Consider the following 24,991-nt stretch of genomic DNA (forward strand, 5'->3'; position numbering starts at 1 on the left):
AAGCCATGGCCAAGAGTCCATCTCGAGTCACATTCCACAGTCCCACACCCACCCGGAAGAAAAATGCCATCCTCATTCCTATTCTCCATCTCCACTCTGTCCCTCCTCCTCCTCCTCCTTCTCCTCCTCGCCGTCGCCGGCGAGCCACCGACCGCAGCCAGATCCCGGACGGGCGAATCCGACCCGACCCCGACGCCGTGGCCGCACCAATTCCACTCGGTGCTGTTCATGAACTCCACGGGCTCGCTCCAGCTGATCGACCTCTGGTACGACTGGCCCAACGGCCGCAACTTCAACATCGTCCGCGACCAGCTCTCCGCCTCCCTCCTCTACGACCTCGAGTGGAACAACGGCACCTCCTTCTTCTACACCCTCGACGGCGACTCCCCAAGCTGCCGCACCGCCCAGCTCGAGGTCGGGATCCTCCGCCCCGGCTGGCTCGAGGGGGGTAGCTATCTGGGTCGGCGCCACGTGGACGGGTTCCTCTGCGACGGGTGGGAGAAGGCGGATTTCATCCGGTATTACGAGGATGTCGAGACCAAGAGGCCCGTCCACTGGCGTTTCTACACTGGTGAGCTCTGAGTGACTCGGAGGCTTTTGACTGAGAATTTGGGTGTGTGCTAGTTCCTAAATGAGTGGGCGGCGGATTAGTTTACACATTCTAATAATCCAACTTCATTTTGATCTTTACAGAAAGAATTCCACAAATTATAAGCAAGATTAGAAAACTCTAAGCTAATCAACCCACATGATTTCGAGTTCCATCTGGGTCAAATCATATAATTTATTCACGACTCTGTCAATTTTAGTATTTTAAAAGAACTTGTCAATGAGATAGACAAGCTGATTTTGAGTGGAGAAGAAAATGAGGGAGGACAAGTGAGCTGCTTGTTTCTTTTCTTGGTGAACATCAGGGCCTGTGAGTTGCTTCCTGAATTCAATTCTGCTCTCAGTTTCTGATTCTTGGTCTTGACTCTTTTGAGTATGTGCATCTGTAGCTGGGTTAGTGTTAACTCGCTTGGGATTTGTATGTTGTTGATTGAAGGGAGAGAAGCTCACGTGATGACATTCGAAGTCGGAGCTGCACTTGAAGACGCCAAGTGGCAAGCCCCTGCTTACTGCTTCGACCAGAAAGAAGTGGAAGAAGATGAAGTGGCGCCGAGAGGAGGAGGTTCTGCTTCTGCTAGTCTCTGAAACGTGCAAAAGTTTCTGTTTTGATCCCTCCCCACAGTACTCTCCAGCTGTTTCACTAAGGCTGATGATCAATTCACGGCCATCAGTAGTTTTAGTTATGTGACACTGTGTCATCTGCTGGAGTTCTTGTTAAGTCTGATGCGAAAACTGACTTTAAATATCACAACCTGAGCAATAAAACAACCGGAAGAACAACACATCCAATGGTGCGGTCCTTTGAGAGTTGAGTCTTGTTGGCGTGGACCAGGGGTGTCCAAAAGAACTGAGAATTAGTCTGATGTCCGATGGAACCACCCACCCTGGAACCGATTGGTCCTGAACAACATAGATGGAGTTGGACCCCAGTCATTCAAAGAGTGGGGACTTTGGGAACGAAAATGGGGCATCCCCATTGAGCTGCTTCGAGGGCTTGTGGATGCTTCCGTCCTCTCTGTTCACACAGGCTGTGAGGCTATTCACCACCTCTCTGCGCAGCATAAGTGGCGAATGATGAGCCGTTGGTTTTGGTGGGACGGATCGAGAATAAGTAGGTTGCAGGAGTAATGTGAAAGAACACTGAGTTTTGAAAAATGTCACAGGAGATGCTCTTGCATTGATATGCTGATGGCACGGAGCGATACTCGTGGATCTAAACCGATCCGAGGCAAATCTGATAAAGAAGCCATTGGGAAGGCATTTTTAAGCGTGTTAATCTGTTTCAAACTCGGCCATATAGTGATGAAACTCTCAGCAGCTCTAGGAGTAATCTGTGTGTCTTGCGATAGCTTGCTCCTCTCACACAAGCTAAATAGATTTGGTAACCTATTCTCACTGTTAGTTCAAGTGGATCGAGATGGTCTTATTCTTACTCCGATCGAAGTAACCCCAGCACATCTCAGCTCGAGACCAATCATTCCACATATCGAGTCGAAGTTGGGGTGGATGAACCTCAGATCGACATTGAACATGGTTCCGTCGAACTTGACTCTTGTATCTGCTCTTTCTTCTCGACTTATGCCCTAACTTGAATCTCATCATAATATTTGCTCCGTAAATCGACACCACAACATTTCTTGTAGAATATGAAATCTTTGTTTTACATTTTGCGACGTTACAACTCATATAGGATTCCTAACACAGGCTTAACCTTGTGAGGAAAATTCGTGTATGTGGTACTTGCAATGGATCCGCGGATGATAAAACCTCTTGTCACCTAATACCCCAATGATCTACACTAGAATGAACAGAACAAAGAGAAACTCAAACCCTAAAAATGGTAAATTATAGATATAATGCAGCCACCAATCAATGCATCTGCTGCGTCGTCGCGAAGCTTGTATCGCTTTGGGTCTACAGCATCATCTTCCTGTCCCATCTAGTGTTTCTCGGTTTGTATCTTAACCGGTTCCCTCGTCTCGGCTTTGTGCCCTGCCCTGTACTTATACCTCCGCGCCAAGTACAAGAAGACGCCGAAATTGATCAAGCTCAAAACCGTGAGCAGCCAGTAAAAGTAATCGAATTTCCCGGTGTTGATGTTTTGGGAAAGCCACGACGGCCGCCTTTCCTTCTCGTTACCTGTGACTGATTTCACGATGTTGTTCAGTATAGAGGCTGCGAAGCAACCTAATCCACCAGCCAGAGCGGCATAAGCAGTCCCTATGCTTTTCATTGCATCTGGTGCTTCCTCGTATAGAAACTCCAACAACCCCACAATGCAGAACACTTCGGCTATCCCAATCAGGCAGTACTGAATCAACAGCCAGTACGCACTCAGGTTTGGCATCGAGCTCAGGAAGCTAGCCACATACCCGTGCTCGATGGCATAATTCCTCCTGAACCTCTCGAAAAGCCCTGCCCACGCCACGGACAGGATCGAGACCGCCAGCCCGATCCCTACCCTCTGGAGCTGAGAAACGCCGTGCGGATGGCCCGTGACTCGTCTGCACAGAGGGACGAACAGGGAATAGTACAGAGAGAGTATGAGGAATATGCTGAGGCCCGGGAAGACAGGCATGCACGTCACGGGGAGCTTGAGATGACCCATGTGGGTGTTCATCGTGTAGGCCTGCTGGACGGAGAGGGTCAGGTATTCGGTCAAGACCAAGCTGAGCATGATTGTGCAGGCTGGGATTGGGATGAGCTTGATGAGGATCTTCACTTCCTCAACTTGGGTCACAGTGCAGAGCCTCCATGGACTAGGAGCTGGACCATCCTCCTTCAGCTGCAGAGCCGCCTTGTCCAAGCACCTGCGAGGGGATGAACACGTTATTTATCGAGCACACATCGATGGTCGCGTCCTGAAGATGTAAATCGGTAAGAGGTGTCGGCTTGTCCAAGGAAGAAAGCGGCAGAACGTTTCTACCTAAAATCATCTGTGTGGGCAATCTTTCCACTACCCTTTATGGTGGATTGTTTCCCGAGAACTTCATAGAGGCCTACGAATTCGCTGCTCGAGAATTCGGCTTTCCTCTTCCGGAAAGCGGCGACCAGAACTTGGGCGACCCGCGTCAAGGGACTGCCTCCTGGCAACCTGTGCCGGTACAGAGGCGTGCCCAGGAAGAACACCGTGTTCGATATTCCCATGGCAATGGCCAGAGAACCGAAGGCCAAGCCCCACCCGCGTTCCTTCTGAATATAAACGACCAAAGTGAAGGCCACGATCGCACCAACCGTGACAGAGAGAAAAAAGAAGTTGAAGAACCTATCCAAGTGGGACTTGTAATTTTCGCTTCTCTCGTCAAACTGATCAGCCCCGAAAGAAGAGACGCACGGCCTGATTCCGGCGGCGCCGAGCCCGGTTATGTAGAGGACGGTGTATAGGTAAAGCATCTGCCAGGGTTTGGCGGGCTCGCAGTTTCCTAACAGGAGCGAGAGCTCATCGCACCGCTCTTGGTCCGGCATGAATATGCCCATGGTTGCACATAAGGTGATTCCAGTCAAGCCCTGCAGACAAATATTTTGCGCCAAAGGAAGACAATCATCAGAATCCTGATGCAGGTCGTGGCAAGGAAACTCAGAAATTCACACCGACGTGCCTAACTAAAGAGGGCACCAAGAAATTTGATCTCGCGACAAGATTAGCAATTTGAATCGATTTAGGACAACTACATCTGGACCGAGATTTTAGGCCGTTTCACGAATCTCACCGCAAGATAAATCGTGGTGAAAATTGCTATTGTCCAGTATCGGCCTAGGTATGCATCGGCTAGGAAACCTCCTAGGACGGAGGAGGCTTGCGATATCCCGAGGAAATTGTTAACCGCGTTCGATGAACTGGAAAAGGGTTTGTGCATAACGTAGAACATGAAAGCCACCATGTTCACCGAGAGGCCAAAGTATGCCATTCTCTCTGCCATCTCATTTCCTGCAGAGAGAGAGAGAGAGAACAGTTAAGCTCTTACAAAGTTTGCAACGAGGACAAATAACCAGAGCAATTCTGTCTAGACAGTATTTAATTCCTCACTGGCTTAGAGTATCGATCACCAGCGAATCTCCATGATGTCCGATTCGCCGGTCATCGCTTTCTCCTTTCAAAAACATTCATTTCGCTCACCGAAAATGAAGAAGGCCGCGATCCAGCCGCCCGTCTTCGACAGGTCGGCGATCGGCTTCCCGCGGATATTGACAGGGGTAGTGCCGCCGGTGTAACCCCGCCCGAAAGCCGTCCTCCTGTCATCAGACTCGATGAAGAAGTGGCCCAGCTTCTTCCTCCTAACCGACTCGGAGTTCCCGTCCGCACCTGTGCTCACACTCATCCTAGCCTGGCTCCCTGGGAGACCCTCCAGCGACTTTATCTCCCCGGTAGCCGTCATCCGAAACTTCCCGAACAACAAAAGAAGAGCAACTACCCTCTTGACCAAATGAAGAGATTTACCTCATCAGGACTAGCGTGGTCGACAACTACAACTGAAAAGAAGAGAGAGAAAGAGCACAAAATTTCAGTTGCAAGAACAGATTCACACGCCCTTGTAATTGGGGAAGATGAACTAAACATTCCATTCTAACCAGTGCACAAGAGCAAGTGCAATGCCCAGCCATTTGACTATTGTACTCCCAGCTTCGAGCCTTTTAAAGGGCTAGTCGGGACAGATGGCAAGTACAGAGACCCATTTTTTCCCCCTTCCAGAAGTAAATAGCAGAGAGACTGACAATTAAAGGAGAACCAGCTAACTCTGCACACGGTGACCCATTGAGGTTTGAAGGAGCCTGCATTGATTGCCGCACAGAGAAAGAAGCATGGAACCGGTATAGACCGTGACCGGGGCGGGCGCATTAATGGCTGCCACCGGTCTTGGAGGCTGCGTCCGCCATCGTCGAGGTCGATGCTTGCTGTCTTTGTCCGAGAAAAGCTTGTCATACAACCGACTGATGTTCATTCGTTTACGTTGTTTCTCTCTTGTGCTGTTGATTTAGAATGAATGTGCATTGGAAAATTGATCATCCCTGGTTAGAAGGGAAGGCATCAATACATCATCAGTATCACAGTAGAGAAGGCGCAAGGTGGCAGATAATTAATGGTGGATCGGACCGTCCCACTCCAGATAGAAATGGGCATTTATTAGAGGTTATGCAGGTGATTGGCCCAACCACCACCACCATCGAACTCTGATTTCTCGTTGCTTTGCGCGAAAGAAAATAGAGATGAGGATGGCGACCTTAGGATGCATGTCTTCCGCTCAATATTTCTAGAATCCCTCATGTGGGGATTGACCATTCTACGGAGGTGCCCGGCTTTGACGTGGAATTTTTTTTTTTTTTGCTAATTTTAAAAAAATCTGAATTTTTATTATGTAATTCATTTTTATTTTTGCCTTTTTTCTTTTTATAATAGAAAAAAAAGGAAAATAAATAAAGGATTAACAAAAAATCTTAGAAAATTTTATAATAAAGAAAGGCAAAATTCATCCATGACATCCATTGTAAGTTAAAATTAGCCAAAAGAACTACATTGTCAAATCGTTGAGCTATGAACTGAATTGATAAATTAAAATGTTTATGACAAAATTAACATTGATCTAATAATAGGTTTAAGATTTATTTCTTTTTTTAATAATTTTTGCATAATCAAATTGCCATTATTAGTCGATATTATCATCGAAAACCGTCAAGTTTGTCATTTTACTTTTAAGTTTTGCATAGGTTCTATCAATTTGCAAACAATCGTTACATCAAGAACTGGCGCATGCAGTGGACTCCCTCGAGAACGATAAAGCGTATGTCCTCAAACTGCACAACCACTGAGGAGGCAGAGAATTTACTCGAGGGAGGATCTTCTGGGTGGCTTTTGATGCTGCATTAGTTGATCAATGAATGCCCTCAAGGACCCAAAAATCATTTAATTCTTCAGAATTGATGTAGATGTGGTTGCTAAAGTTTGATGAGCTCAGAAGTGACGATTGTGCTATTCCCTTTTAGAGGATTTTTTTTTCTTTTTATTTTTATTTTTATTTTTATTTTGCGGCGTACGTATTATTGAAAGATATGATAAGTGTCAAAAACGATTGATGTGCGTCACGCATTGCCTCGTCTTGCCATTTTTTTCTAGCTTTTATGCGAATCCCATTTCCCCCATCAACGCAATGCATCTTTGCACTTAGCGGGAAGCAATTCGCATGGCGAGACGGGAAATTAGAAAAGAGCAGAAGCGTTATTTATACCATTACTATTTAAAATTTGGGGTTTTTTTTTTCCCCTTCGCGTTTCGATTAGGCATTGCAAGTCCAAAGTACAATTTCGATAAGTATGGTACTCGCGGTTGGTGATCTAATAATGTATTTATTGCTCTCTTGAAGATCATATGGACTATTAGATAATTACTTGGAGAAGAGACAGAGTCGTTGGGAGCCTGGCTTCATCATCTTACTTAGTAAAGAGGGGTAGAATGTGTCGGTCAATATTGAATCGACCTCCTTGAATTGCCAATTCCTTCTCGTTCTTTGCCTCTTTCTTGCGTTGAATGCAGAAAGAGACAGGAAGAACATGTGGAGAGGATTGGACAACCTTTGGCAAACAAGAGATTTCCCTTCTATGTCATGAATTGAGAAACCTTATTAGTTACTTGTGGTTCTTCTGTAACAAGACATGCCAGGTCGTCAATGGTCGGGTCGGGCTTTCATCATACATGACCCCGAAACACTATAGGAATATGTCCAACGCAGTTGGGTCGGTACGAGTCGTGATTGGAGTTTCTTTTCTCATTAGCTATCTGCAAGACATCATCTTACACACAAACGAGATGGAAAATAACATATGTTCTGGTCAGATTGTGCACAGGCAGCTTACGGGCAGGGTGGCTGAAAAAGCTGAAATTAAAGAAAGGGCTTGTGTGGATTGTACTAAACTTTAAGGACAATCCAAATTGGAAATATATGATTGAATAAAAAAGAGACTTCCTTGGGAACACCTCACGTGATTCTAGCATCACTTCCACAGAAATCCACGTGACAAAGTACTAACTTTTATTTTACCTTTTTTTTTTATAATGATGCGAGGATGGTGAATTTAAAAAAGAAAATAAAGAAAAAAAAATTGGACCGAAAACCACTGTGCAAGCATAGGATATAATCAGGAATCTTTTACGCTCTTTTTGAGATTGCGTGATCCTTAATCATGTTATGGCACGACCGAAAAGTTCCTTACTCCGGACCCCACCACCCACCCCCCACCAAAGGGTGGGACCCAGTTCAGGCAGCAAATTTTTGTTTTTGCCTTTTTCCACTCTTGCCCAAAAAAAAAAGGGGGGAAAGAATTGTGGGTTTCCATCGGGAAAAAAAAATGGGATAATGATTTATGACACAAATGTTCCTCGATACAAGTAGTCCCTCAACCTTAGCCCCGGCAAATGTGCAAAGCGATTCCTGAATTTTAACACAATGCACGATATCATTCCTGAATTTTTTATTTGTCCAATGTGGCCGCCGAAATTTTGGTACATGTTTAATTCGGTCGCTGAATTGAATGAAAATATTCGATGTCGTCATTCCATTAATTCAAGTTTAGGGACAACATTCATAATTCCATACAATTTAAAGTACATAATATTAAGTCGTGTGCAGTTCGGTATCATCATTGGACGTGACTAGGTTATCGACGTGTATGAATTTTCTAAATTTGGCGGTTTAACATCGATTTTCTTTTAAAAACAAAGAAATAGAATTTTTCGTTCCAATTAATGTGTACTTAAAAGACTGTTTTGCTGATTAATAATGACTATTAGTAGTATTATGTTATTCCCAGATCGCTTGGGTTATATTTGATTTATAGTATGATTTATTTTTTCATAAAAAAAGAAAAATAAAAAAAGAGGGAAGGTAGCTGGGCAATGGCTGTGCCACTACCACTGCCACTGCCCACCAACGTCAATGGCTCCAAGGGTCGAGGGATCCTTGCTTGCCCTCTTAAGCGGCTGGCTATGGTTGGGCAGTGTAGTGGTTGCCGGTCGTCATCGTTAGATTTTGTGTGAGACCATTGTCAATTATTATAAATATTTTTGAATTATTATATTAAGACGTGATTTAATATTTAAATATTTTATCACTCCTTCTCATGCTTAGTTTGATTTTTTTATCTAGTACTAAGCATGGACATACTTAATTGGAAAGACAAATGGAACTTGAAAAGATTTGAAGACTTGGCTTAATAGTTAGTAATGATCTTATAAAATGTCACGGGCACTGCCTAACCCAACCACTTGCTTTTTTATGCATTTTTCAATTATCAATTTGAAACATTGCCTTCTTCTGATTTCTTTTTGAACTTAATTTTTTTTTTCCTTTTCTAGTTTTACCTATGTTGCTTTGGACCTTTCTTACAGTGTGTTAATTGACTGTTATTTGGTGGAAAAAATTATCAAAAAAGGCATAGACCTATTGTAATTGTGGCAATTTAGTCATATATTTATTTTTTTGCTAATTAAGTCCTAAACCTTTTTATTTGCGTCAATTCAATCTATTCGATCAACTTTGCCTAGCTGGCATTAACATGGACGCTCGAATTATTTATTTATTTAATCTTTTTTTTTCCTTCTATAACGGATCGGCGACCGGCTAGAGGCGAGGACCTTGTCGGCCACCGGCAAGGGCGAGTTTGGCCCGGCCTAGACATGGTGAGGCTCACCCTCACCCAACGACGACTAGGCTCAACCTCGCCATGGCGGCAAGGCTAGCCTTGTCCTTGTCCTTGTCCTTGGCCAGTCGCCAATCTATTGATGATTGGCGATTGGCTAGAGGAAGAAGGAGAAGAAGAAAAAAGAAAAATATAAAATTATAAAATATTATTAAAAATTATCAAGTCAACGCCGACAATGCCACATAAACCCCGATCGGCGTCCACGTCGGGGTTGACCTGCCAAAATTGACCGGATGGACTTAATTGATGCAAATACAAAAAGATTTAGGACTCAATTGACAAAAAAAAATGATTTAGGATTGAATAAGCATAATTATTGTAGATTTAAAATTTTTTTGATAATTTTCCCCTTGAACATATGCGAGAGTAGGTCTAGCCTTGTTGGGTGCAGTGGCCAACTATGAAATTTGCACGTAAATTTTACTTTGTACCTCCTTGTGCAGTTACATCCTGGAAGATAATGTAATATTTGTTGTAAATACATGTTGGCAGAGAACGTTGGAAGGGTATTTTCCTCCATATGGGTTTGATGATTATTCAAAGAGAATGTACAAAAAACTTTCTTTCATATCGGTGTGATGATTATCAGAAACTTTCTTCCATATTAGTCGGAAATAAAAAGTTTTCTCCACGTGTCAATCACGTGATGGCAAAAAAAAAAAAAATTCAATTGACATGTGAACAAATATTGAGTCATCTACAAGTGTCATTTTGATGCCAACATTGTGTCCAAGCTCGACATTACACATCATTTCCATTAACATGATTAGATGACATAAAAATGACATGCTTGGGGAGGCCGGGACACTGGTCGGTGGATCGCCCTTGCCGTAACAACACGCAAGGACAGCATAGTCCTACGGTTGTTTATTGTCTTCTAGTATTTTTTTTTTTTTTGGGTAAGGTAAGTATGTATTGATCTTCCAAAAAGTTAGGTACAAGGAAACCGGACACAAAAACCATGAACTCAATATGGCACATCAAGTGACATAGGGAGTTCAACGGTGAACCGGCCGCAAGATACAACCGAACAAGGGCGAGCAAGGGACCTAGAGACTAGAACACAAAGAGCAAAGCTAAATGGAAACAAAGAAGAAAGGCGTCCAGCCTCAACCAGCACTAAACAAAAGCTGAATAACGGAGGGGGCAACAAAGCCAAAGCATAGGGTAGCGTCAGCAAGTCACCAACAGCAAAAGAGGTCCACAAAGTAACTCCGGAAGGGAGAGCCAGCAGCAGATTGTTGTAGGAGCGCGAGAAGGGTGAGTGCAGCACGCGACCAGACAGGAGGAGAACCATAGCTACGTCAAAGTTGATAAGGCAAGAGCAGAGGAGGAAGGTTGGTGAAGTAGCAGTATCTGTAGTAGTAGACATGTTATGTGATAAGGGGGCAACAATTGTAGCAGCAGATTAGAGAGCATCTGTATTTGAGCATCCATCTGCGTAGGACCCTGGTGTGTTCTGAACAGCAGCAAATCAGTGGTGGTGCGACTTGTGCAGCAAGAACATTGCTAAGAAGGTTCATAAAAAATAGTGGCCGAGAGACCCCAGTTATTTTGGATGCGTCTGTTACGGGAATGATCTCGAATATGCCCCAAAGATGTAACTTTATCCTTGACGAGTTTAGTAAGGTGGAAGAGCATTGCCGGGGGGAATAGTTGCTTGTTGCGAAAGAGGATGTCATTCCTAGTGGTCCAACTAATGTGACAGAGGGCACCTAGGGCGAATCTCGCAATCCTATTGTCTTCTAGTATTAGATTTGCTATTCCTTATAATTCCAGATTTTCGAAATATTTCAATTTTTCTAATAAACAGCAGTGAAATGAGTCATTTTGTGCTTGAAGAAGCTTCTGGTCATGCTTCTCTGTAACATAATAGAACTTAGCTAAGCAGTCGCACTTAGCTACCGGAAAATAGAGACAGGATACATAGCAGCTAATTTGGGCAGATAGATAAGGAATTCATACTTTCTACAATGCACCTTACAGAACAAAAGAGCCTCTCCAAGATTGATAAAAAAAAAATTGATTAGGTGACTTCCTCAATTTCCCTTCGCTTGATAGAGATGACTTCAATATTGTTGGGCGGGCGCTGAACTAGATAATGCACTCTAGGCCATAGGAAAATGCCCTCTCCATCACTTGTTGCTTCCTGTTGCCTGGATTAAGTACCTGGTTCAATTACTCTGCGAGCGAAGAACTTTTCACCTTAGCCAGGAAGGTACACTGTAAAACAAAGACTAACCTCATGCGTCAACTGAAGACATGTTTCAGTTGATCAGCTCTGGATGATTTTAAGAAGCTCAATATCAAAAAGAAGTGTCTTGTCTATCAGCCCTTGGTTTCTCAGGACAAAGTCCAGAGCTCGCTGACCCTGATAAATAAGTTGCTTTTAAATTTCGTCAAGTTGGTAGGCTAACCATCTAGATGTAATCGGGAAGGACATTAATGTTACCGAAAAGGTAGTGGGCTTTGGGCCGCTTTTGTTGAAGTCATTCTCTGGATATCCCAGTTCTGGCGGCACTATGATCCTGCATTGCTGTGAATAAAGATGTGAATTTGAATGTAACCAGTAGAAACAGTAGAAGCCTGACTCTGGCCATTGTTTCCCTTTAAAGGTAATTAAATAGGATACGAAGGAGAGGATCTTCAGTCAGAATTTTATTAAGTAAACAATATAGAACTGCATCATAGTACGCTGACTGAAACTTTAGAGGAAACCATAAAATACTTTGAGCATTGTGCTCATTGTCAAAGAACCCAGCCATTTAGAGAATATAAGAACTTAAGCTGCCATTACCTTTGGCAAAGACTTCTTTTAGATTTTTTTGTCCTCTCTTGTTGGCATCAATCATGACGCGTTACAGGCATGCATAACTAACAAGCATTTGGATCATCAACCCAACGAGAATATAGCCAAGATACAGATACACTACTCAATACACTTGAACAGGAACAAAGGGAATACAGATGCAGCACCTTCTAACACCCCCAAGGGCCATGCCAGCAACAGCTTCTTCAAATGCTGGTATTACCTGAAAATGTGAACGGTAAGTATGCTTTTCTATCTAACTTACTTCAAGTATCAAACAGAAGGCACTTCAAAAAGAATTGCAAAGTTGGGATAGATTAACATATACAAGTACATTTTAATATTTGTAAAACCAGGGACATGCATGAATGATACAGAGGATAGCTCGACATTATCCTAGATCACGCAAAATGCTATTTGATAAGGGAGTAAAATATACTTTTTGATTCCACGTTATCTACCATAGCCGTTAAAAGGGAACCGTAACTAACCTCTTGAGATCCTATCTTGAATTTGAAGAAGTCCTTATCATTTCCCTGCATTAGAGGAACAAGGGATAGTGCTTTAAGTCAATGACCGAGTGATGGAGAGCATAAAAAAGAAGACTATATACCTCAAAGGAACCGCCTTTTGTCTTGTTACGAGCTTCAAATATGCGGCCATAGTATCCAATAGTATAACCATCCCAGTCAACCTGTGATTTATTCAATCTGTCACTGACATCATTGACATTAAAAATCAAGCAATCCTGCAATGATATCATACAATCATATCGATAAGAAGGCCATTATGTTCACTCATTGTTTCTTCTAGATTGATTTCACACCTCGAGATTGAAAAGTATCAAATGTACGAAACTTTGTCATTCATTCTGTAAGAAATATTATAGTCTCCAGATAAAGAAATAAAAGCTTATCCCAGTTGCAGACAACCCCTTCTATCAACTAGAAATAAAATGAGTGCAACACGAGCTATGATGAAATTAAAACAACATAAGTAAAGGATCATCACTCACCACTACAATCTCCCCCGCTTTGGGGGTGGGACCATCTCCAACTCTCAAGTCCTGCAGTCCTTTAAGCAAGGAATTAAGATAAATGAATGAAGTATTCCTTTAAGCAATGAATTAAGCTAAACGATTACAGAACAAGTGCTTCTAGATGGAACAAAAAAGGGTTTTGACTATAACATTGGCGTATCAATGACCTTGTACTGAAGACCTGAATCTGTTTCTGTGTAGTCTGGATATCGCATTTTTGTCTTGCCATAATCCTTCCCTCTAAGTGCCGGCACTGTGACCATACAGCAAAAAAGAAACTAGAATAAGACTCGTAACCACCTTGAATGTCAAGTACTTAAAACACCTGAAGCAGGCATAAGCAGTCTCATAAGACATTTATACATTAGCTCTTGATGATGGAAGTTGAGAACAAATGTCAGGATACGTGAAGCAAAACCAGTTAGCAGGCAGGTCAATCAACACTAACATGGAAAGCAGAAAACCATGCGCCAAGCTCGTGAAGATGCCATGACATCAGCAAATGTATCATATCAACGCACAGACTTGCACCAGGATTACAGAACCCGACGGGCCAGACACTCCTCAAACAGAAAAAAGAGCATTCAACCAAAAGCCAACAGCATCATCCAACAGGACCGGCCCTCACTCAGGCAAAAAAGTTCAAATCACGACCTTATTAATCTCCATTTCACATCACGTGGTGGAGCAATGTCTCGACAAACGTCGGCAATCTCACACAAAAGCCTCTTCCAATTTGGATGGAAACGCAGAAGCAGTGAAACGACATTGAGAGAGAGAGAGAGAGAGGAAAGGGGATAAAATTTACTGTCGGCGAATTCGGAAGCGAGAGCGACTCGATCGCCACAAACGCTCCACAAGACGCCAATTAGCGTCCCCGCGGTCGATGGAACCAGAACCTCCCGCCGCCGAAACTCGCGCGCTCTTCCACTGCAGTATGGCTCTATTGCAAAGACAAAGATTGAGCTAAGCTAACACAACAAAAGTCAATGCTAGCTCGTAATGGAGCGGAGCAGAGAATAAGAGCCAATTCGATACTGACCGGAACCAGAGGACAGAGACAGCCGAGGATGGAGATTCGTCCGCGCTTGCCGTGGAGAATGAGACCTCGCGGGTCCGTTTCGTCTCTGCACAGGTTCAAAAGGCGATAGGGGGAAATGCGTTGACGGTTCAGCTTTTTTTCTGAAAATGGAAAAAAAGGGCTAAAAAGAACGAAACCATTTACAGTAGAAAGAGGGGAAGCACCGTCGCGGAAGGTCTTGGAGATGGCGGCGCGGACTTTGGCAGCGGTCCGATGGCTGAAATGGACGCCATTAACGCACGGAGAGACGCTTCCTCCCTTTGCCAGGCAACGTCCAGAGAGATAGAGAGAGAGAGAGAGAGAGAGAAGGAAAGACTTGTGTTTCGCGGGAAGATAATGGCCTCAGCTTTCCGGACCTTGTCTCCAAGAAAACAAAAAAGGGGAGGGCTTTCTGGACATTTCCTTTGATGATTCTTATTTCCTCGTCAACTTTAATGGAAAATTTCTAGTTTCGCCCCGGGGGTTGGGTGGGTACGAGAGCTTTAACTTTCGTGCCCTCGTTGCGTCAGGTGGGCTCCACGTGGGACCTACCAAATTTTGTTAAAGAGCAATGATTAGGTAACACGAGTCCTTGATCCGTGGCAAGATTAACGACTTGATCTGAATCATAATAAAATAAATAATAAATAATTAAAAATTATTGTGAGATACATTCTTTCAAAAATTTCGTAGCTCAACTCCCGTAATCGTTCGAAAACTGTTACGTTAATAAATTCTTCTTACGAAATAGACTACATGATTCGGGTGCACCCAATATTTGTTCACTCTTGGGAACTTGCTACGCGCTAAATAAGCATATGCAAAACAACCGCATTGTTCCTCTATCGCTGCACAGACCATGTCACCATTGCCTCCTCACAGCCGTCATTGTCCCCGCCGTTTGCTTGATCATCGCCCGCTCCCAGGATCCACCCTCTATACACAATGACAAAGACAAAGGGACGATAACCACGGATGTTGTGGCCAAGGCTGAGATTGCCGCCCAGCCTCAAGCAACCCCATATATGGGTTCGCTCAGGCAGGCGGCCTCGAGTCTAAGGTCATGAAACTCGGATAGCAAGGTCGAGGCATTGAGGGAGGCTCAACCGGTCCCAACAGTAGGGGTGTCAAAACTAACCAAAAAACCGACCTGAACTATTAACCGAATCGAACCGAACCAAAAATTTGTGCATTTTTGGTTCGGTTCAGTTTTGGTTGAGTTAATTGAAATATAACCATTTATTTCTTTTGGTTCGGTTTATTTTGGTTTGGTTCGGTTAACCGAATCGAACCGAAAATCTTTTTTTTTTCTTTTAATTCAGCCTCCCCATCGGCGCTTCGCAAGCCTCGAGCTACCTCAACACACCAAAAACCTCCACCTCCTCCTCCTCCTGCTCCTCACACTCCTACCCACGGCCACCCGTGCCACCACGACCAATGCCACCACCGCCATCGTCCCCAACCCCATCCTACCCATCGCCCTCGTTTCCTCGCCGCCTCCACCACGACGCCGCCGCCGTCGCCAATAAATCAAGACTTTTTCAGTAGGCTAAAATTCAAAATCAATCCTAACGAGCTTGTTCAATCTCGCTAACAACAACTATGGCGGTCAACGCAATTAGTTCAAAGCGGGCTAAGACGGGAACATTGAACAGTGAACCGCGAGCTTCTTCCAATTCCATCACCAAGAAAGGACCCACCCGTGACTTCAATTTCTCTCATGAAACCTCCCAATCATCGTTCCGTCAAGCGGCCGGATCTCGCGAGGAGAGGGCTCACGGCTGTCGCTCAGGCCCTTGCCGGCCACCGCAAGGGTGGGTCGGGGCCGCGAGGGCTTGCGACGCCTTTGCCTTCATCTACGAGGGGCTTCGGGGTGCCCGACTGCGTGGTGTGCCTCTCTACGCCGAGGGAGGAGGGTGAGCGATTGCGAGAGCTCGAGTGCCTCAACGGGTGGCTCCAAGACTTGAACTTCAACCGCCCGCTGTCTTGGTCGTCGCTCGCGTTCGGTGAGGCTATGGACACCGTGGGGAGGCGTGTTGGGGCGTAACCGGTGGAGTGGTTTCCTTTGCTTTGAACCAAGCCCGAGGCCGTGGGGGCTCTGAATTTTGGGGGCGGTGGTAATGGGCCAGCAAATCGGTTGTGCGAAAAAAAAGAAGGGGAAAATTAAAACCAAAAATCAAAAAAGAAAAACCGAAAACCGAACCAAACCGAACCGAACCGAATTGCTAATTTGGTTCGGTTCATATTCGGTTCAAGGCGGGTTCGGTTCGGTTCAAGCTTTTCATCTTAATGGTTCGGTTCAGTTTAGTTTTTGAAAAAACTAAACCGAACTAAACTATTGACACCCCTACCCAACAGCCAGTGGCAGATAGAGAGAGATGAGAGGGTCCACAATGAGGCTTTCGTAGCCGATGAAGTGCACGGCCGCTTGTGTGAGGTTCCCAGCGATGGCCTGACAACAGTGGCTAACGGGGGTTCCTCCGTGCTCGTGAATTGAACAACTGGCGCTCAATCGTCATGACTTTACCCATATTCCATGCGAAACTCGAACCTAAACTTGATGTGCTAAACATGACGATCTGACAAGCCGCACCATAATCCCAAGCCAGATGCCATATCGTACGGACTTCGAACAGGGGTTGTTATACAACCTGTCCTATATACCCTCCAACTTAGGTGGATACCGCACTTGCAATAACTAGGCCAAGTAAACAGGACATGACATTACCCGATCGCAGTTCCTTGCAGTTATATCAGTGACCGAATAGCTCTTGTGCCTCACTAATCTCGAACCAAATGAACGTCCATGTGGGTCAAGGTGAGAGGAATGGCGATCTAGAAGACAACAACCAAAACCAGAAGAAGCTCATCAGCACTTAGCCATGTAACAATAGGGGTGAGCATGGTTCCAGAGTAGAACCGAGAATCTAAAACCGGAACCTATAGGATCCGCTCTGGTTCTAGGTTTCAAGGTATGCGGGGTAGATTTCGGGTTTCAAAAATTGAAGAACCTGTTCCAACGGGTAGATTCCGGGTTCCACTACCTAGAACCCGAAACCTAAACCCTAGATTCTGAAATAAATTTTTATATTTTTCTTGGTATATATTTTTACACAATCATACAATGTTCTATGGCATCCGATAATGAGTGCATAAGTTGGAGCCAAACAATTTTTAGGTTTCGGGTTCCAAAAAATAATAAACGTGTTCCAATAGATTGGTTTCGGGTTCTAAATATAACTTGTACATAACCTAAAATCACTCATCTTTATTTTTTTTTTAGATGTTGTAGCGTTCACTCTCATTTTGCTTAACTAAAAATGAAAAAAAAAAAAAAATTGATAAGCTCTCGGATATCCTGGAACCAACTCTAGAACCTATGACACGGTAGGTTCTAGGTTCCAAGGTGTAACGAATAGGTTCCGGGTTCCAAAAAATGAAGAACATATTCCGACGGATAGATTCTAGGTTCCAGGTGGAACCTATAAGGAACTTGGAACCGTTCACTCCTATGTAACAGACGAGTGTTCTGTCTCCAGTTCTCTCAAATTCAGACAATCCTTCTATAGCACTGCGAGACGTGGTAAAGACTCGAATGCAACGAACATGAGGAAAAATGGAAATCAATCGAGTAAGGTAAGGACATCTCATAGTGACAGCATCAGTCAAGTGACATCGCCGCCGTCACTGTTTGAAATCCCTCCCTTAGCCACAATAGCTCCCAAGATTTTGGTCCTCCTTTCATCCTTGAGCTGCCTATGCTTCTCAATAAGGTCTTGAACTGCCTGACAACAGTATGGCAGAAAGTTTTGTCACCCTCAGCCATTCATTTTCTGTCAATGTTTTTACAGTTCTAGGCAGCGTGAGGAAAGAATCGGACTTTTGACTATGAAAATTCTTGAAACCTGTCTCACAAAGGAAGACAATGTCTAGTCCATGTAACAAGCCAATCAACGGACTGTAAAACTCGACCGAGGAGCAAAGCTCTATCATGGTGCTCGGCAATCTTCTCACAACATACAAGACAAAAACCAGAGGGCCTTTGAACAAGATCTAGAAAGACTTTCTTTAACCACAGCGCAATATAAACCACTTGAAATACAATATTGTAATTGAAAGACACTCATCTACCAAATTTACTGCTGGAGTACTTCATTCACTAAGCTTTTATTGAGCCACACTGGCAGCAAGTACAGGAACAATAAAGATTACAGGCTAACCAGGTTGAGAGAATTTGCCTTTTCTTGCAGGGTATCAAGAAGGCTGTCAAAACTCTTCTTGAAGGAATCCACTCCTTCAATTTCAAGCTGAGTCCCAACGTAGCTCCAGTCGATTCCCAATTTCTCAAGAGCACTGTAAATACCTTCAGCTTCGGAAACATTAGAATCAATTGTCCTGGATACAATGCCGTGGTCAACAAATGCTTGGAGAGCTTGGTCGGGCATGGTAGAAACCTATTGAGATGGTACACAATACGAACATTATACAAGAGTAAAAACTAGAACACTGCTCAATGATCATACAACAATTTTGAGGTGAAGTCGTGAAATTCTTTTATATACTAATTTATGATCCAAAAGAGTGCAACATTACTTAATGTATCCTACGGAGTGCAAAACAAAAGAGGGGGAAGAAGCAACTGACAGTGTCTGGTCCAATGAGAGGAGCAACATATAGGGTGTCCGGATATGCTGGGTTCTTTACACTAGTGGACGCCCAAAGAAGCCTCTGTTTCTTTGCACCTTTCTTTACAAGAGCCTCCCATCTTGGACCAGAAAATTTCTTCTGGTAAAGCTTGTAAGCTAGAGCTGCCTGGGCCACTGCAGCCTGCAATGATGAATGCATCACAACATGAGCATATCATTGCAAACATGACTTAGTTGCATGTCCTGAGAATTTATCAATGGTTGTAGTCATGTACCTTCCCTCGAAGATCAAGGGCCTCAGGTGTTCCAATCTTCTCGAGCATCTTGTCAATGAGGGTGTCCACACGACTGACAAAGAAGGAAGCAACACTTGTAACCCTGGAGAGATCAGCTAACCCAGATGCTTCAAGGCCATCCAAGTATGCATCCATGACAGCTTCATATCTAGCCAATGAAAATATCAACTGCACATGGTAAAAAAAAGGGTACTTCATTAGTACATGGGATGGAATGTGTTCTTAATACCTCATGGAAGGCACTTGCCACGTTGAATACAGCAACATTAGGATGCAGTCTGCAAGGTTTTTACTTGAAGGCAATTTTTCCCTTGTTATTTTACATAGCTTATTCTAAGTGCTGTAATACCCAACATCAAAGTGTCAATACATGTAAAGCACAAAGCAGAAAGAGAACTCGTTCAGATAGGTGTCAAGGGCCAACATTTTAATAGCAAAAAAAAAAAAAAATGTGAGCGCACACTAATGAATTTGATGAAGCATCCACCAAAGTATGTGTATCATCAGAAAAAGGGAAAGGGTTGGTCAAGGTTAGGCATCCACCATCCACCAGAATGCAACACTTTGGTTGTTTCGTGAGAACTCTGGTCATTATATACTCAGGACCAGCACAATTAGTACCCACATGCTTCTACTTCCAAACCAATACAAGAGAACATAGGCTCTCAGGTTTCGAGAGCTCCGTTGCCCAACTGTTCTTCATTATACTTTGGGTCCTATATTACGTAAACAGCCCAATTAGTTAGAATCCTTATAGCACAGCATCCATGGAACTTAGGACAACTATCCAAGATAAAATCGTTTGGCCTTACATATGACGCACTGGCCTACAGATTTAAGTACCATAATTGACACAGATGCAATGAACAGAACGACTTACAGTCACATTGACACTGATCCCATTGGAGATGACTTGCTTTATTGAGGGAATGCAAGGTGCTGTGGCAGGGATCTTGATGTAAACATTAGGGCGATTAACCACTTTATGAAGCCATTTTGCTGCCTCAACAGTCCCTTCAGTATCATCTGCCAGTCTAGGGGAAACTTCAACAGAGACATAGCCATCGCCACCATCAGTTTGATCGTATATTGGCTCAAAAAGCTTGCATGCATCTTGAATGTCCTTCACCACAAGCTCCCAATATGCACTTTCAATGTCTTTTCCTGATTGCACAAGCTCTCTGCAGAATTAAGCATATAAACATAAAACAACAAGATCGTCGGAAATAGTTTGGCAGAATTACATACAAGAATCAAGACGATCCAAGACCAGGTCACTCTCCTCCTTAAAAGGGAGCTAATACTAGGTACAGTCAATGGTTCTGAAAACATCCCATAACGATCACCAAATTAAGGAACAGAGGTCCACCTACATATTTGAGCAGGATTTTCTTAAGACAATGAAGCAGGTCCACATCTGACATATATTTATCTCAATGCAAGATAACTAAAATGACATCTCAATTTCCAGACTCCATTGTCTCGTAATTTAAAGTGAACCACAATCTCCATTTAGAACAACCATTCGAGATAACAATAGCCTCAGCTTTTGAAGCTTTTTGTTAGCTTGCAAAAATGACAGGTTTTGAGCAACTCCCACATGACTCTTCATGTTTATTTACCCTTAGTGACAGTTAAAACGGTGAAGAATCTCCATTTAGAACAACCATTCAAAATAACAATATCCTCAGCATTTGAAGCTTTTTGTTAGCTTTCTTAAAATTATAGGCTTTGAGCATCTCCCACATGACCCCTCATGTTTATTTACCCTTCAGTAACAGTTTCAACAGGGAAGAGTTCATTACCTGAACTGGTCATTATAAGCATTTGAAGATGATATAGCTTTCTGGAAAATCTGCAAATTAATTTTCATATGTTGTCAGCATGGATAAACAATTATAAGAGAGTAACCAAAATACTGATGGAGCTTCAAGAAAACCCTGCTACCGTCATCAACCTTTCACGGTTTCATTCTCCTTAACTTGTTATCCAAATTAATCAACACTTGTAAGGAGGGAGAATTTCTGCACGATGAAGGCCATAAACAAGCACAAACACAGGAGTTCTTCCCCTAATTCTCCCTATACAAGCAAGAGCACAGTCAAAGAATGAGAATTGCTCCAATTACCGCAGGGTTGCTCGTCACCCCTCTCACGCCACTGGCGATCAGAGGAATTAGGTCCGTCACAGGTCTGCAGAGGTTGTCATACCAGGGGCTCTGGCCTTCTCGCTCATACAAATCATGCAGCGCAGTTCTCTCGACTACACTGCCATTTGCAACGTTCTGAGAGCACGTGACCCTGCGACAAGAAATAGGAGAATATATTCCCGGCCAAAGCAAATGAGGAATAAGATGCAAAGAGCGACTGATCAGTTCATGCAATTCCAATCTAATTCCAGTGGCACTGAGAGTTTCAATTCGAAATGCAGAAATCATAGACCCACCGTAAGGCAATCAGAGGATCCTAATAGTACAACATCGAAACTTGAGGACATCTAACGAAAGTTGCATACATACTCCACACTAATATTAGTCCCTCGAAGACTCTATCAACCGTGCAAAGAGAGTCCTATCACCGATACGTGGTCGTCAAAAAAAAAAAAAAAAAAAAAACAAAGTGAAAAACTTGCTCAAGAAAACCAGGAAGCAAAGTAGCCCGCATTAGCCACAACAAAGATAGGGATGCCGAGATCCACGTCGAAGTTGACGAGATCGGTCACTCCAGCAAAAAAAAACACACATCCAATCAGCGCACAGAGAAGCACCACCGACAGCAGAAATGGAGGGGAAAACGAATCAAACGATCGGGAACCATCAGAGCAAGCTCCGGATCACGAGCAGAGAGAACACAGAGGCACGAAATTTCACGCGGACACGCCACGAGCGAGAGAGAAACTCACACCAACGAGCTCCGGGAGCGACGGTTGCTTCCCACGGAAAGCCCGGCGGAGGAGGAGGCGGCGGCGACCCGGGACAGGAAGGCGGTCCGGGACTGGAGCTCGAGGAAGCAGAGAGGCCGCGACGACCGGGGGTGGCCGACGGAGGGCCGCAGCGAAGAGCAAGGGGTGGGGCTCGAGAGCTTCGAGATCGTAGCCATAGCAGAGAGAGAGAGGGAGGGAGGGAGGGAGAGAGGTGTTTTTCAGCTTCTCGTGTCGTGATACGAACGATGACGCAGAGCGGAGGGAGAAAGCGAAGACGAAGGAAGATAGGGGTAGGTGAGAGAGAGAGAGAGTGGGGCTTTGTCAACGTGACCCTGCCGTCTCATTTTTATACGCCACAGGCGGAGGAGGACGGAGAAGAGACGCGCCACCTTTCGGTTGACCCAACGGGCAGGTGGCGAGAGGGATCCGTAACAATTTTTCCTCTTTTTTATTTTTTCATTTTGTGAACATTTGGTGGGACTTTATTATTATTATTATTTTTTTTTTTTTGGGGTGTTGGTGGAGATCCGAATTCGAGGACCGGGCGGAGGGTCGGATTCATCGACTCATGCAAGTCACATGCGGAAGTCGATAACATAAAAAATCCCCCAAGTGGATTTGCCAATTTTTATGGGCTATTAATGAAAAATTTTAGAGTAAACGTGCCATATTAAATGCGTCGTGTGAATACAAATTTAGGCTATCTACAAGATTTGCCTCGCTGGCAAATCATGAAGCCGGTTGAATCTTCAAATGCAACCATCGGGTGAAATCGAACAAGAGGTGAGGTGACATCCAAGGCTAGGCAGAGTGGATGGGGACAGGAGAAGGGACTTTTCGGGTGATGTTGCGATCGCCGGCCGGAGAGGAGTAGTTGGCAGAGAATTTGGAAGACCAAAGAGGAATTTAATGCGGGACGGATGATGATTTGAAATAGAAGGCCAATGACAGAAACCGTTCTCACTCAATTCATAGAAACTCGCATAGTATGACTTATATAGTAGAATAAAATTGTATAGAACCATACCCAAAAAAAAAAAAAACCATAGAAATTCGCCCATAAAAGGGAATAATCCCAATAAATATCCAAAAATTCTCTTGGGGATAACAATATCTTTAAAAAAAAATTCCTCTCACTAATACTTCTAAATTTGTACAGGTGACCCAAAAATTCCCATTCATATTAGTTAATAGCTATTAAAAATCCGACATTACAATTTGTGAACTACGACAAGGAAATGGATCTGACGTGTCGTGCGCTGCCACGTCGATCAAGAGTGCGGCCACGTCATATTTTCAATGGCCACACACATTGCCACGCCGTATTCTCAACGGCCATATGGGCGAAGGCATTTTCAGATTATTGATATAAGTTTGAGGGTATCCGTGAGATGAAAAGAAAGTCAGAACATCAGTGTCTCACCACAAAAAAAAAAAAAAATTGGATGCAATTTTCCAACAGGAGAGAAACCCAACACCATCTGTTGACTGAATCTATAGATATTCATCCTCAAGGAAACTCCTACCTAGGTTTCCAATGAAAAAGATTGCAAGAGCAAGAGGATCCAATAGCAGCACAAACCAGACCACAGCCCACGGATTGCTAAAGGAGTGATCTTTGAAATGCGGTTCATCATGGGCTGGGAACTTCAGTTGCACCCAAGTTTTTTGCACTCAACCCCCACAATTATTTTTGGGTATATTCTTTTGTTAGGAGGTTTTTTTTTTTTTTTTTTCATTAGGGGGGGTGTGAAGTGAGCTGGTGGTCAAGTTAGACAAAAAAAAGAGGTTTAGTCAACACCCACCAGTCCTCCAATCCTCATTTCAAACTTAGTAGTTAGTCCTGAGGCAAAACGTGCAAAAACAGAGTAGGCTCTGTTTTGTATGAAATGCTGTACTGCTCTACCTTGGATCTTGGTCCCGTTGATTTGTTTAATGACCAGGAATCAACAATTTGTAGTGTTGTCCGTACCTAGGCAGCAAGTTGTCTGTGTTCTGTTCTGCGTGCTACCTACCAAAGAAGCATTGAGGAGAGAGCGAGAGAGAGTAGGTGGGATAGTGAAAGCATTAGTGTGTGTAGGTCTTTGAGAAGTTAAAGAGAGGAAGGCCAAGTGTTGCGGGGTCAGGGTCAGTGGGGTTGATTAGCAATTTGGCCTGTCCTTTCCTCTTAGTGAAAGTTTGCTTAATCATCCGTCGTTCTCCACCCTTTTTGCACCTCAAGAGATGTTCTCAAGTCTTTTCGCTAATCTTAATCATTCACCTGCTTTTTTTTTTCTTGGCTGCTCTTGCTGTTGGTATAGTATTGTATCGTTTTCTTAAAAAAAAAAAATAGTGAGATAAAGCTGTGTCATCCTTACTTTCTTTTTATAAGTAAAAGGATGGGAATGAGCGTCGATGTTCGGTTTGAGTTAATTGTTACTGCTCATTTTGACCGAGCATGTCACCGCCACGCTACTTAATGAGGTTAAGACAAAGCCAGAGTTGTCCTAGGGGTGATGCACACCACGATTTTTAAGATCAAGTAGTGATCGGGGGATTTCGAACTAGTGACCAGGGGAACTCCAAACTGGAGGGGAACTAGGTGCCACGGCACCTAAATTAAGGGAGGAACTGAACTCAGCAACTGAAGCAGCACCACCGGCGCAGCGCTCGGAGATCGCCCCTCGGGGCCGAGTTGGATTGCTGAGGGATCGCAACGGTGAGCTCCCATTTTTCTCGCATTGATATGATATCAGCAGTACAAGAGTGAAGAAGTACAACACGATCCGTTGACGTTCTCAATTCAACAAAGCTATGTTTATCTTGGAAAGAAAAGCCCGAGAGAGGTCATTTGGCAGAGGCCGTAAACAGCTTTTTATGGAGCGAAGATCGTCGCTCTAATAATGTTCCGTGCTACTCGATTTCTAAGACGCGCACAAA

General features: G+C 43.9%; 4 protein-coding genes across 5 annotated transcripts; 1 reads left to right on the plus strand and 3 right to left on the minus strand.

The window, feature by feature from the left end:
• The first annotated feature begins 4 nt into the window (after positions 1–4).
• On the plus strand, positions 5–1,415 carry LOC115728207 (uncharacterized protein At4g14100-like). Its single transcript, XM_030658544.2, has 2 exons — positions 5–571; positions 1,046–1,415. Exons 1-2 carry the CDS (start codon positions 64–66, stop codon positions 1,192–1,194), a joined length of 657 nt encoding a protein of 218 aa, XP_030514404.1. The 5' UTR covers positions 5–63; the 3' UTR covers positions 1,195–1,415.
• Positions 1,416–2,230: 815 nt separating this feature from the next.
• Positions 2,231–24,991, minus strand: LOC115728202 (protein NRT1/ PTR FAMILY 6.1). The gene is made up of 5 exons (XM_030658537.2): positions 24,980–24,991; positions 4,727–5,022; positions 4,320–4,537; positions 3,536–4,116; positions 2,231–3,419 (listed from the first exon to the last, which is right to left on the minus strand). The coding sequence occupies exons 2-5, from the start codon at positions 4,983–4,985 to the stop codon at positions 2,549–2,551; spliced, it is 1,929 nt and encodes a 642-aa protein (XP_030514397.1). The 5' UTR covers positions 4,986–5,022; positions 24,980–24,991; the 3' UTR covers positions 2,231–2,548.
• On the minus strand, positions 11,159–14,567 carry LOC115728205 (peptidyl-prolyl cis-trans isomerase FKBP19, chloroplastic). Of its 2 annotated transcripts, XM_048279501.1 has the most exons (12): positions 14,516–14,567; positions 14,394–14,470; positions 14,191–14,275; positions 13,957–14,091; positions 13,316–13,401; positions 13,125–13,175; positions 12,723–12,803; positions 12,601–12,645; positions 12,277–12,332; positions 11,753–11,828; positions 11,543–11,671; positions 11,159–11,456 (listed from the first exon to the last, which is right to left on the minus strand). In XM_048279501.1, the coding sequence occupies exons 2-11, from the start codon at positions 14,460–14,462 to the stop codon at positions 11,576–11,578; spliced, it is 780 nt and encodes a 259-aa protein (XP_048135458.1). In that variant the 5' UTR covers positions 14,463–14,470; positions 14,516–14,567; the 3' UTR covers positions 11,159–11,456; positions 11,543–11,575. The 2 variants fall into 2 exon arrangements, with proteins under 2 accessions (XP_048135458.1, XP_030514403.1); XM_030658543.2 differs by lacking the exon at positions 14,516–14,567 and having other exon boundaries at positions 14,367–14,477.
• Positions 18,250–22,372, minus strand: LOC115730162 (transaldolase). The gene is made up of 7 exons (XM_030660758.2): positions 22,052–22,372; positions 21,279–21,450; positions 20,956–21,005; positions 20,031–20,331; positions 19,130–19,318; positions 18,853–19,035; positions 18,250–18,662 (listed from the first exon to the last, which is right to left on the minus strand). Exons 1-7 carry the CDS (start codon positions 22,246–22,248, stop codon positions 18,417–18,419), a joined length of 1,338 nt encoding a protein of 445 aa, XP_030516618.1. The 5' UTR covers positions 22,249–22,372; the 3' UTR covers positions 18,250–18,416.

This window comes from Rhodamnia argentea, chromosome 5, assembly GCF_020921035.1.
Source record: "Rhodamnia argentea isolate NSW1041297 chromosome 5, ASM2092103v1, whole genome shotgun sequence".
NCBI classification, from domain to species: domain Eukaryota; kingdom Viridiplantae; phylum Streptophyta; class Magnoliopsida; order Myrtales; family Myrtaceae; genus Rhodamnia; species Rhodamnia argentea.

What these genes read in the sequence shown, in the direction of transcription:
- LOC115728207 (XM_030658544.2), top strand. Translation starts at nt 64, where the DNA reads ATGCCATCCTCATTCCTATTCTCCATCTCCACTCTGTCCCTCCTCCTC. An exon ending in CCACTGGCGTTTCTACACTG is followed by an intron (nt 572 to 1,045) that starts GTGAGCTCTGAG and finishes TGTTGATTGAAG; the next exon opens with GGAGAGAAGCTCACGTGATG.
- LOC115728202 (XM_030658537.2), bottom strand. Translation starts at nt 4,985, where the DNA reads ATGACGGCTACCGGGGAGATAAAGTCGCTGGAGGGTCTCCCAGGGAGC. An exon ending in TCACCACGATTTATCTTGCG is followed by an intron (nt 4,117 to 4,319) that starts GTGAGATTCGTG and finishes ATTTGTCTGCAG; the next exon opens with GGCTTGACTGGAATCACCTT. An exon ending in GCCCACACAGATGATTTTAG is followed by an intron (nt 3,420 to 3,535) that starts GTAGAAACGTTC and finishes ATCCCCTCGCAG; the next exon opens with GTGCTTGGACAAGGCGGCTC.
- LOC115728205 (XM_048279501.1), bottom strand. Translation starts at nt 14,462, where the DNA reads ATGGCGTCCATTTCAGCCATCGGACCGCTGCCAAAGTCCGCGCCGCCA. An exon ending in CTCCAAGACCTTCCGCGACG is followed by an intron (nt 14,276 to 14,393) that starts GTGCTTCCCCTC and finishes GAACCTGTGCAG; the next exon opens with AGACGAAACGGACCCGCGAG. An exon ending in AAGCGGGGGAGATTGTAGTG is followed by an intron (nt 12,804 to 13,124) that starts GTGAGTGATGAT and finishes AATAAATCACAG; the next exon opens with GTTGACTGGGATGGTTATAC.
- LOC115730162 (XM_030660758.2), bottom strand. Translation starts at nt 22,248, where the DNA reads ATGGCTACGATCTCGAAGCTCTCGAGCCCCACCCCTTGCTCTTCGCTG. An exon ending in CGCTCCCGGAGCTCGTTGGT is followed by an intron (nt 21,451 to 22,051) that starts GTGAGTTTCTCT and finishes TTCTTGTCGCAG; the next exon opens with GGTCACGTGCTCTCAGAACG. An exon ending in CCCTTGATCTTCGAGGGAAG is followed by an intron (nt 19,036 to 19,129) that starts GTACATGACTAC and finishes TCATCATTGCAG; the next exon opens with GCTGCAGTGGCCCAGGCAGC.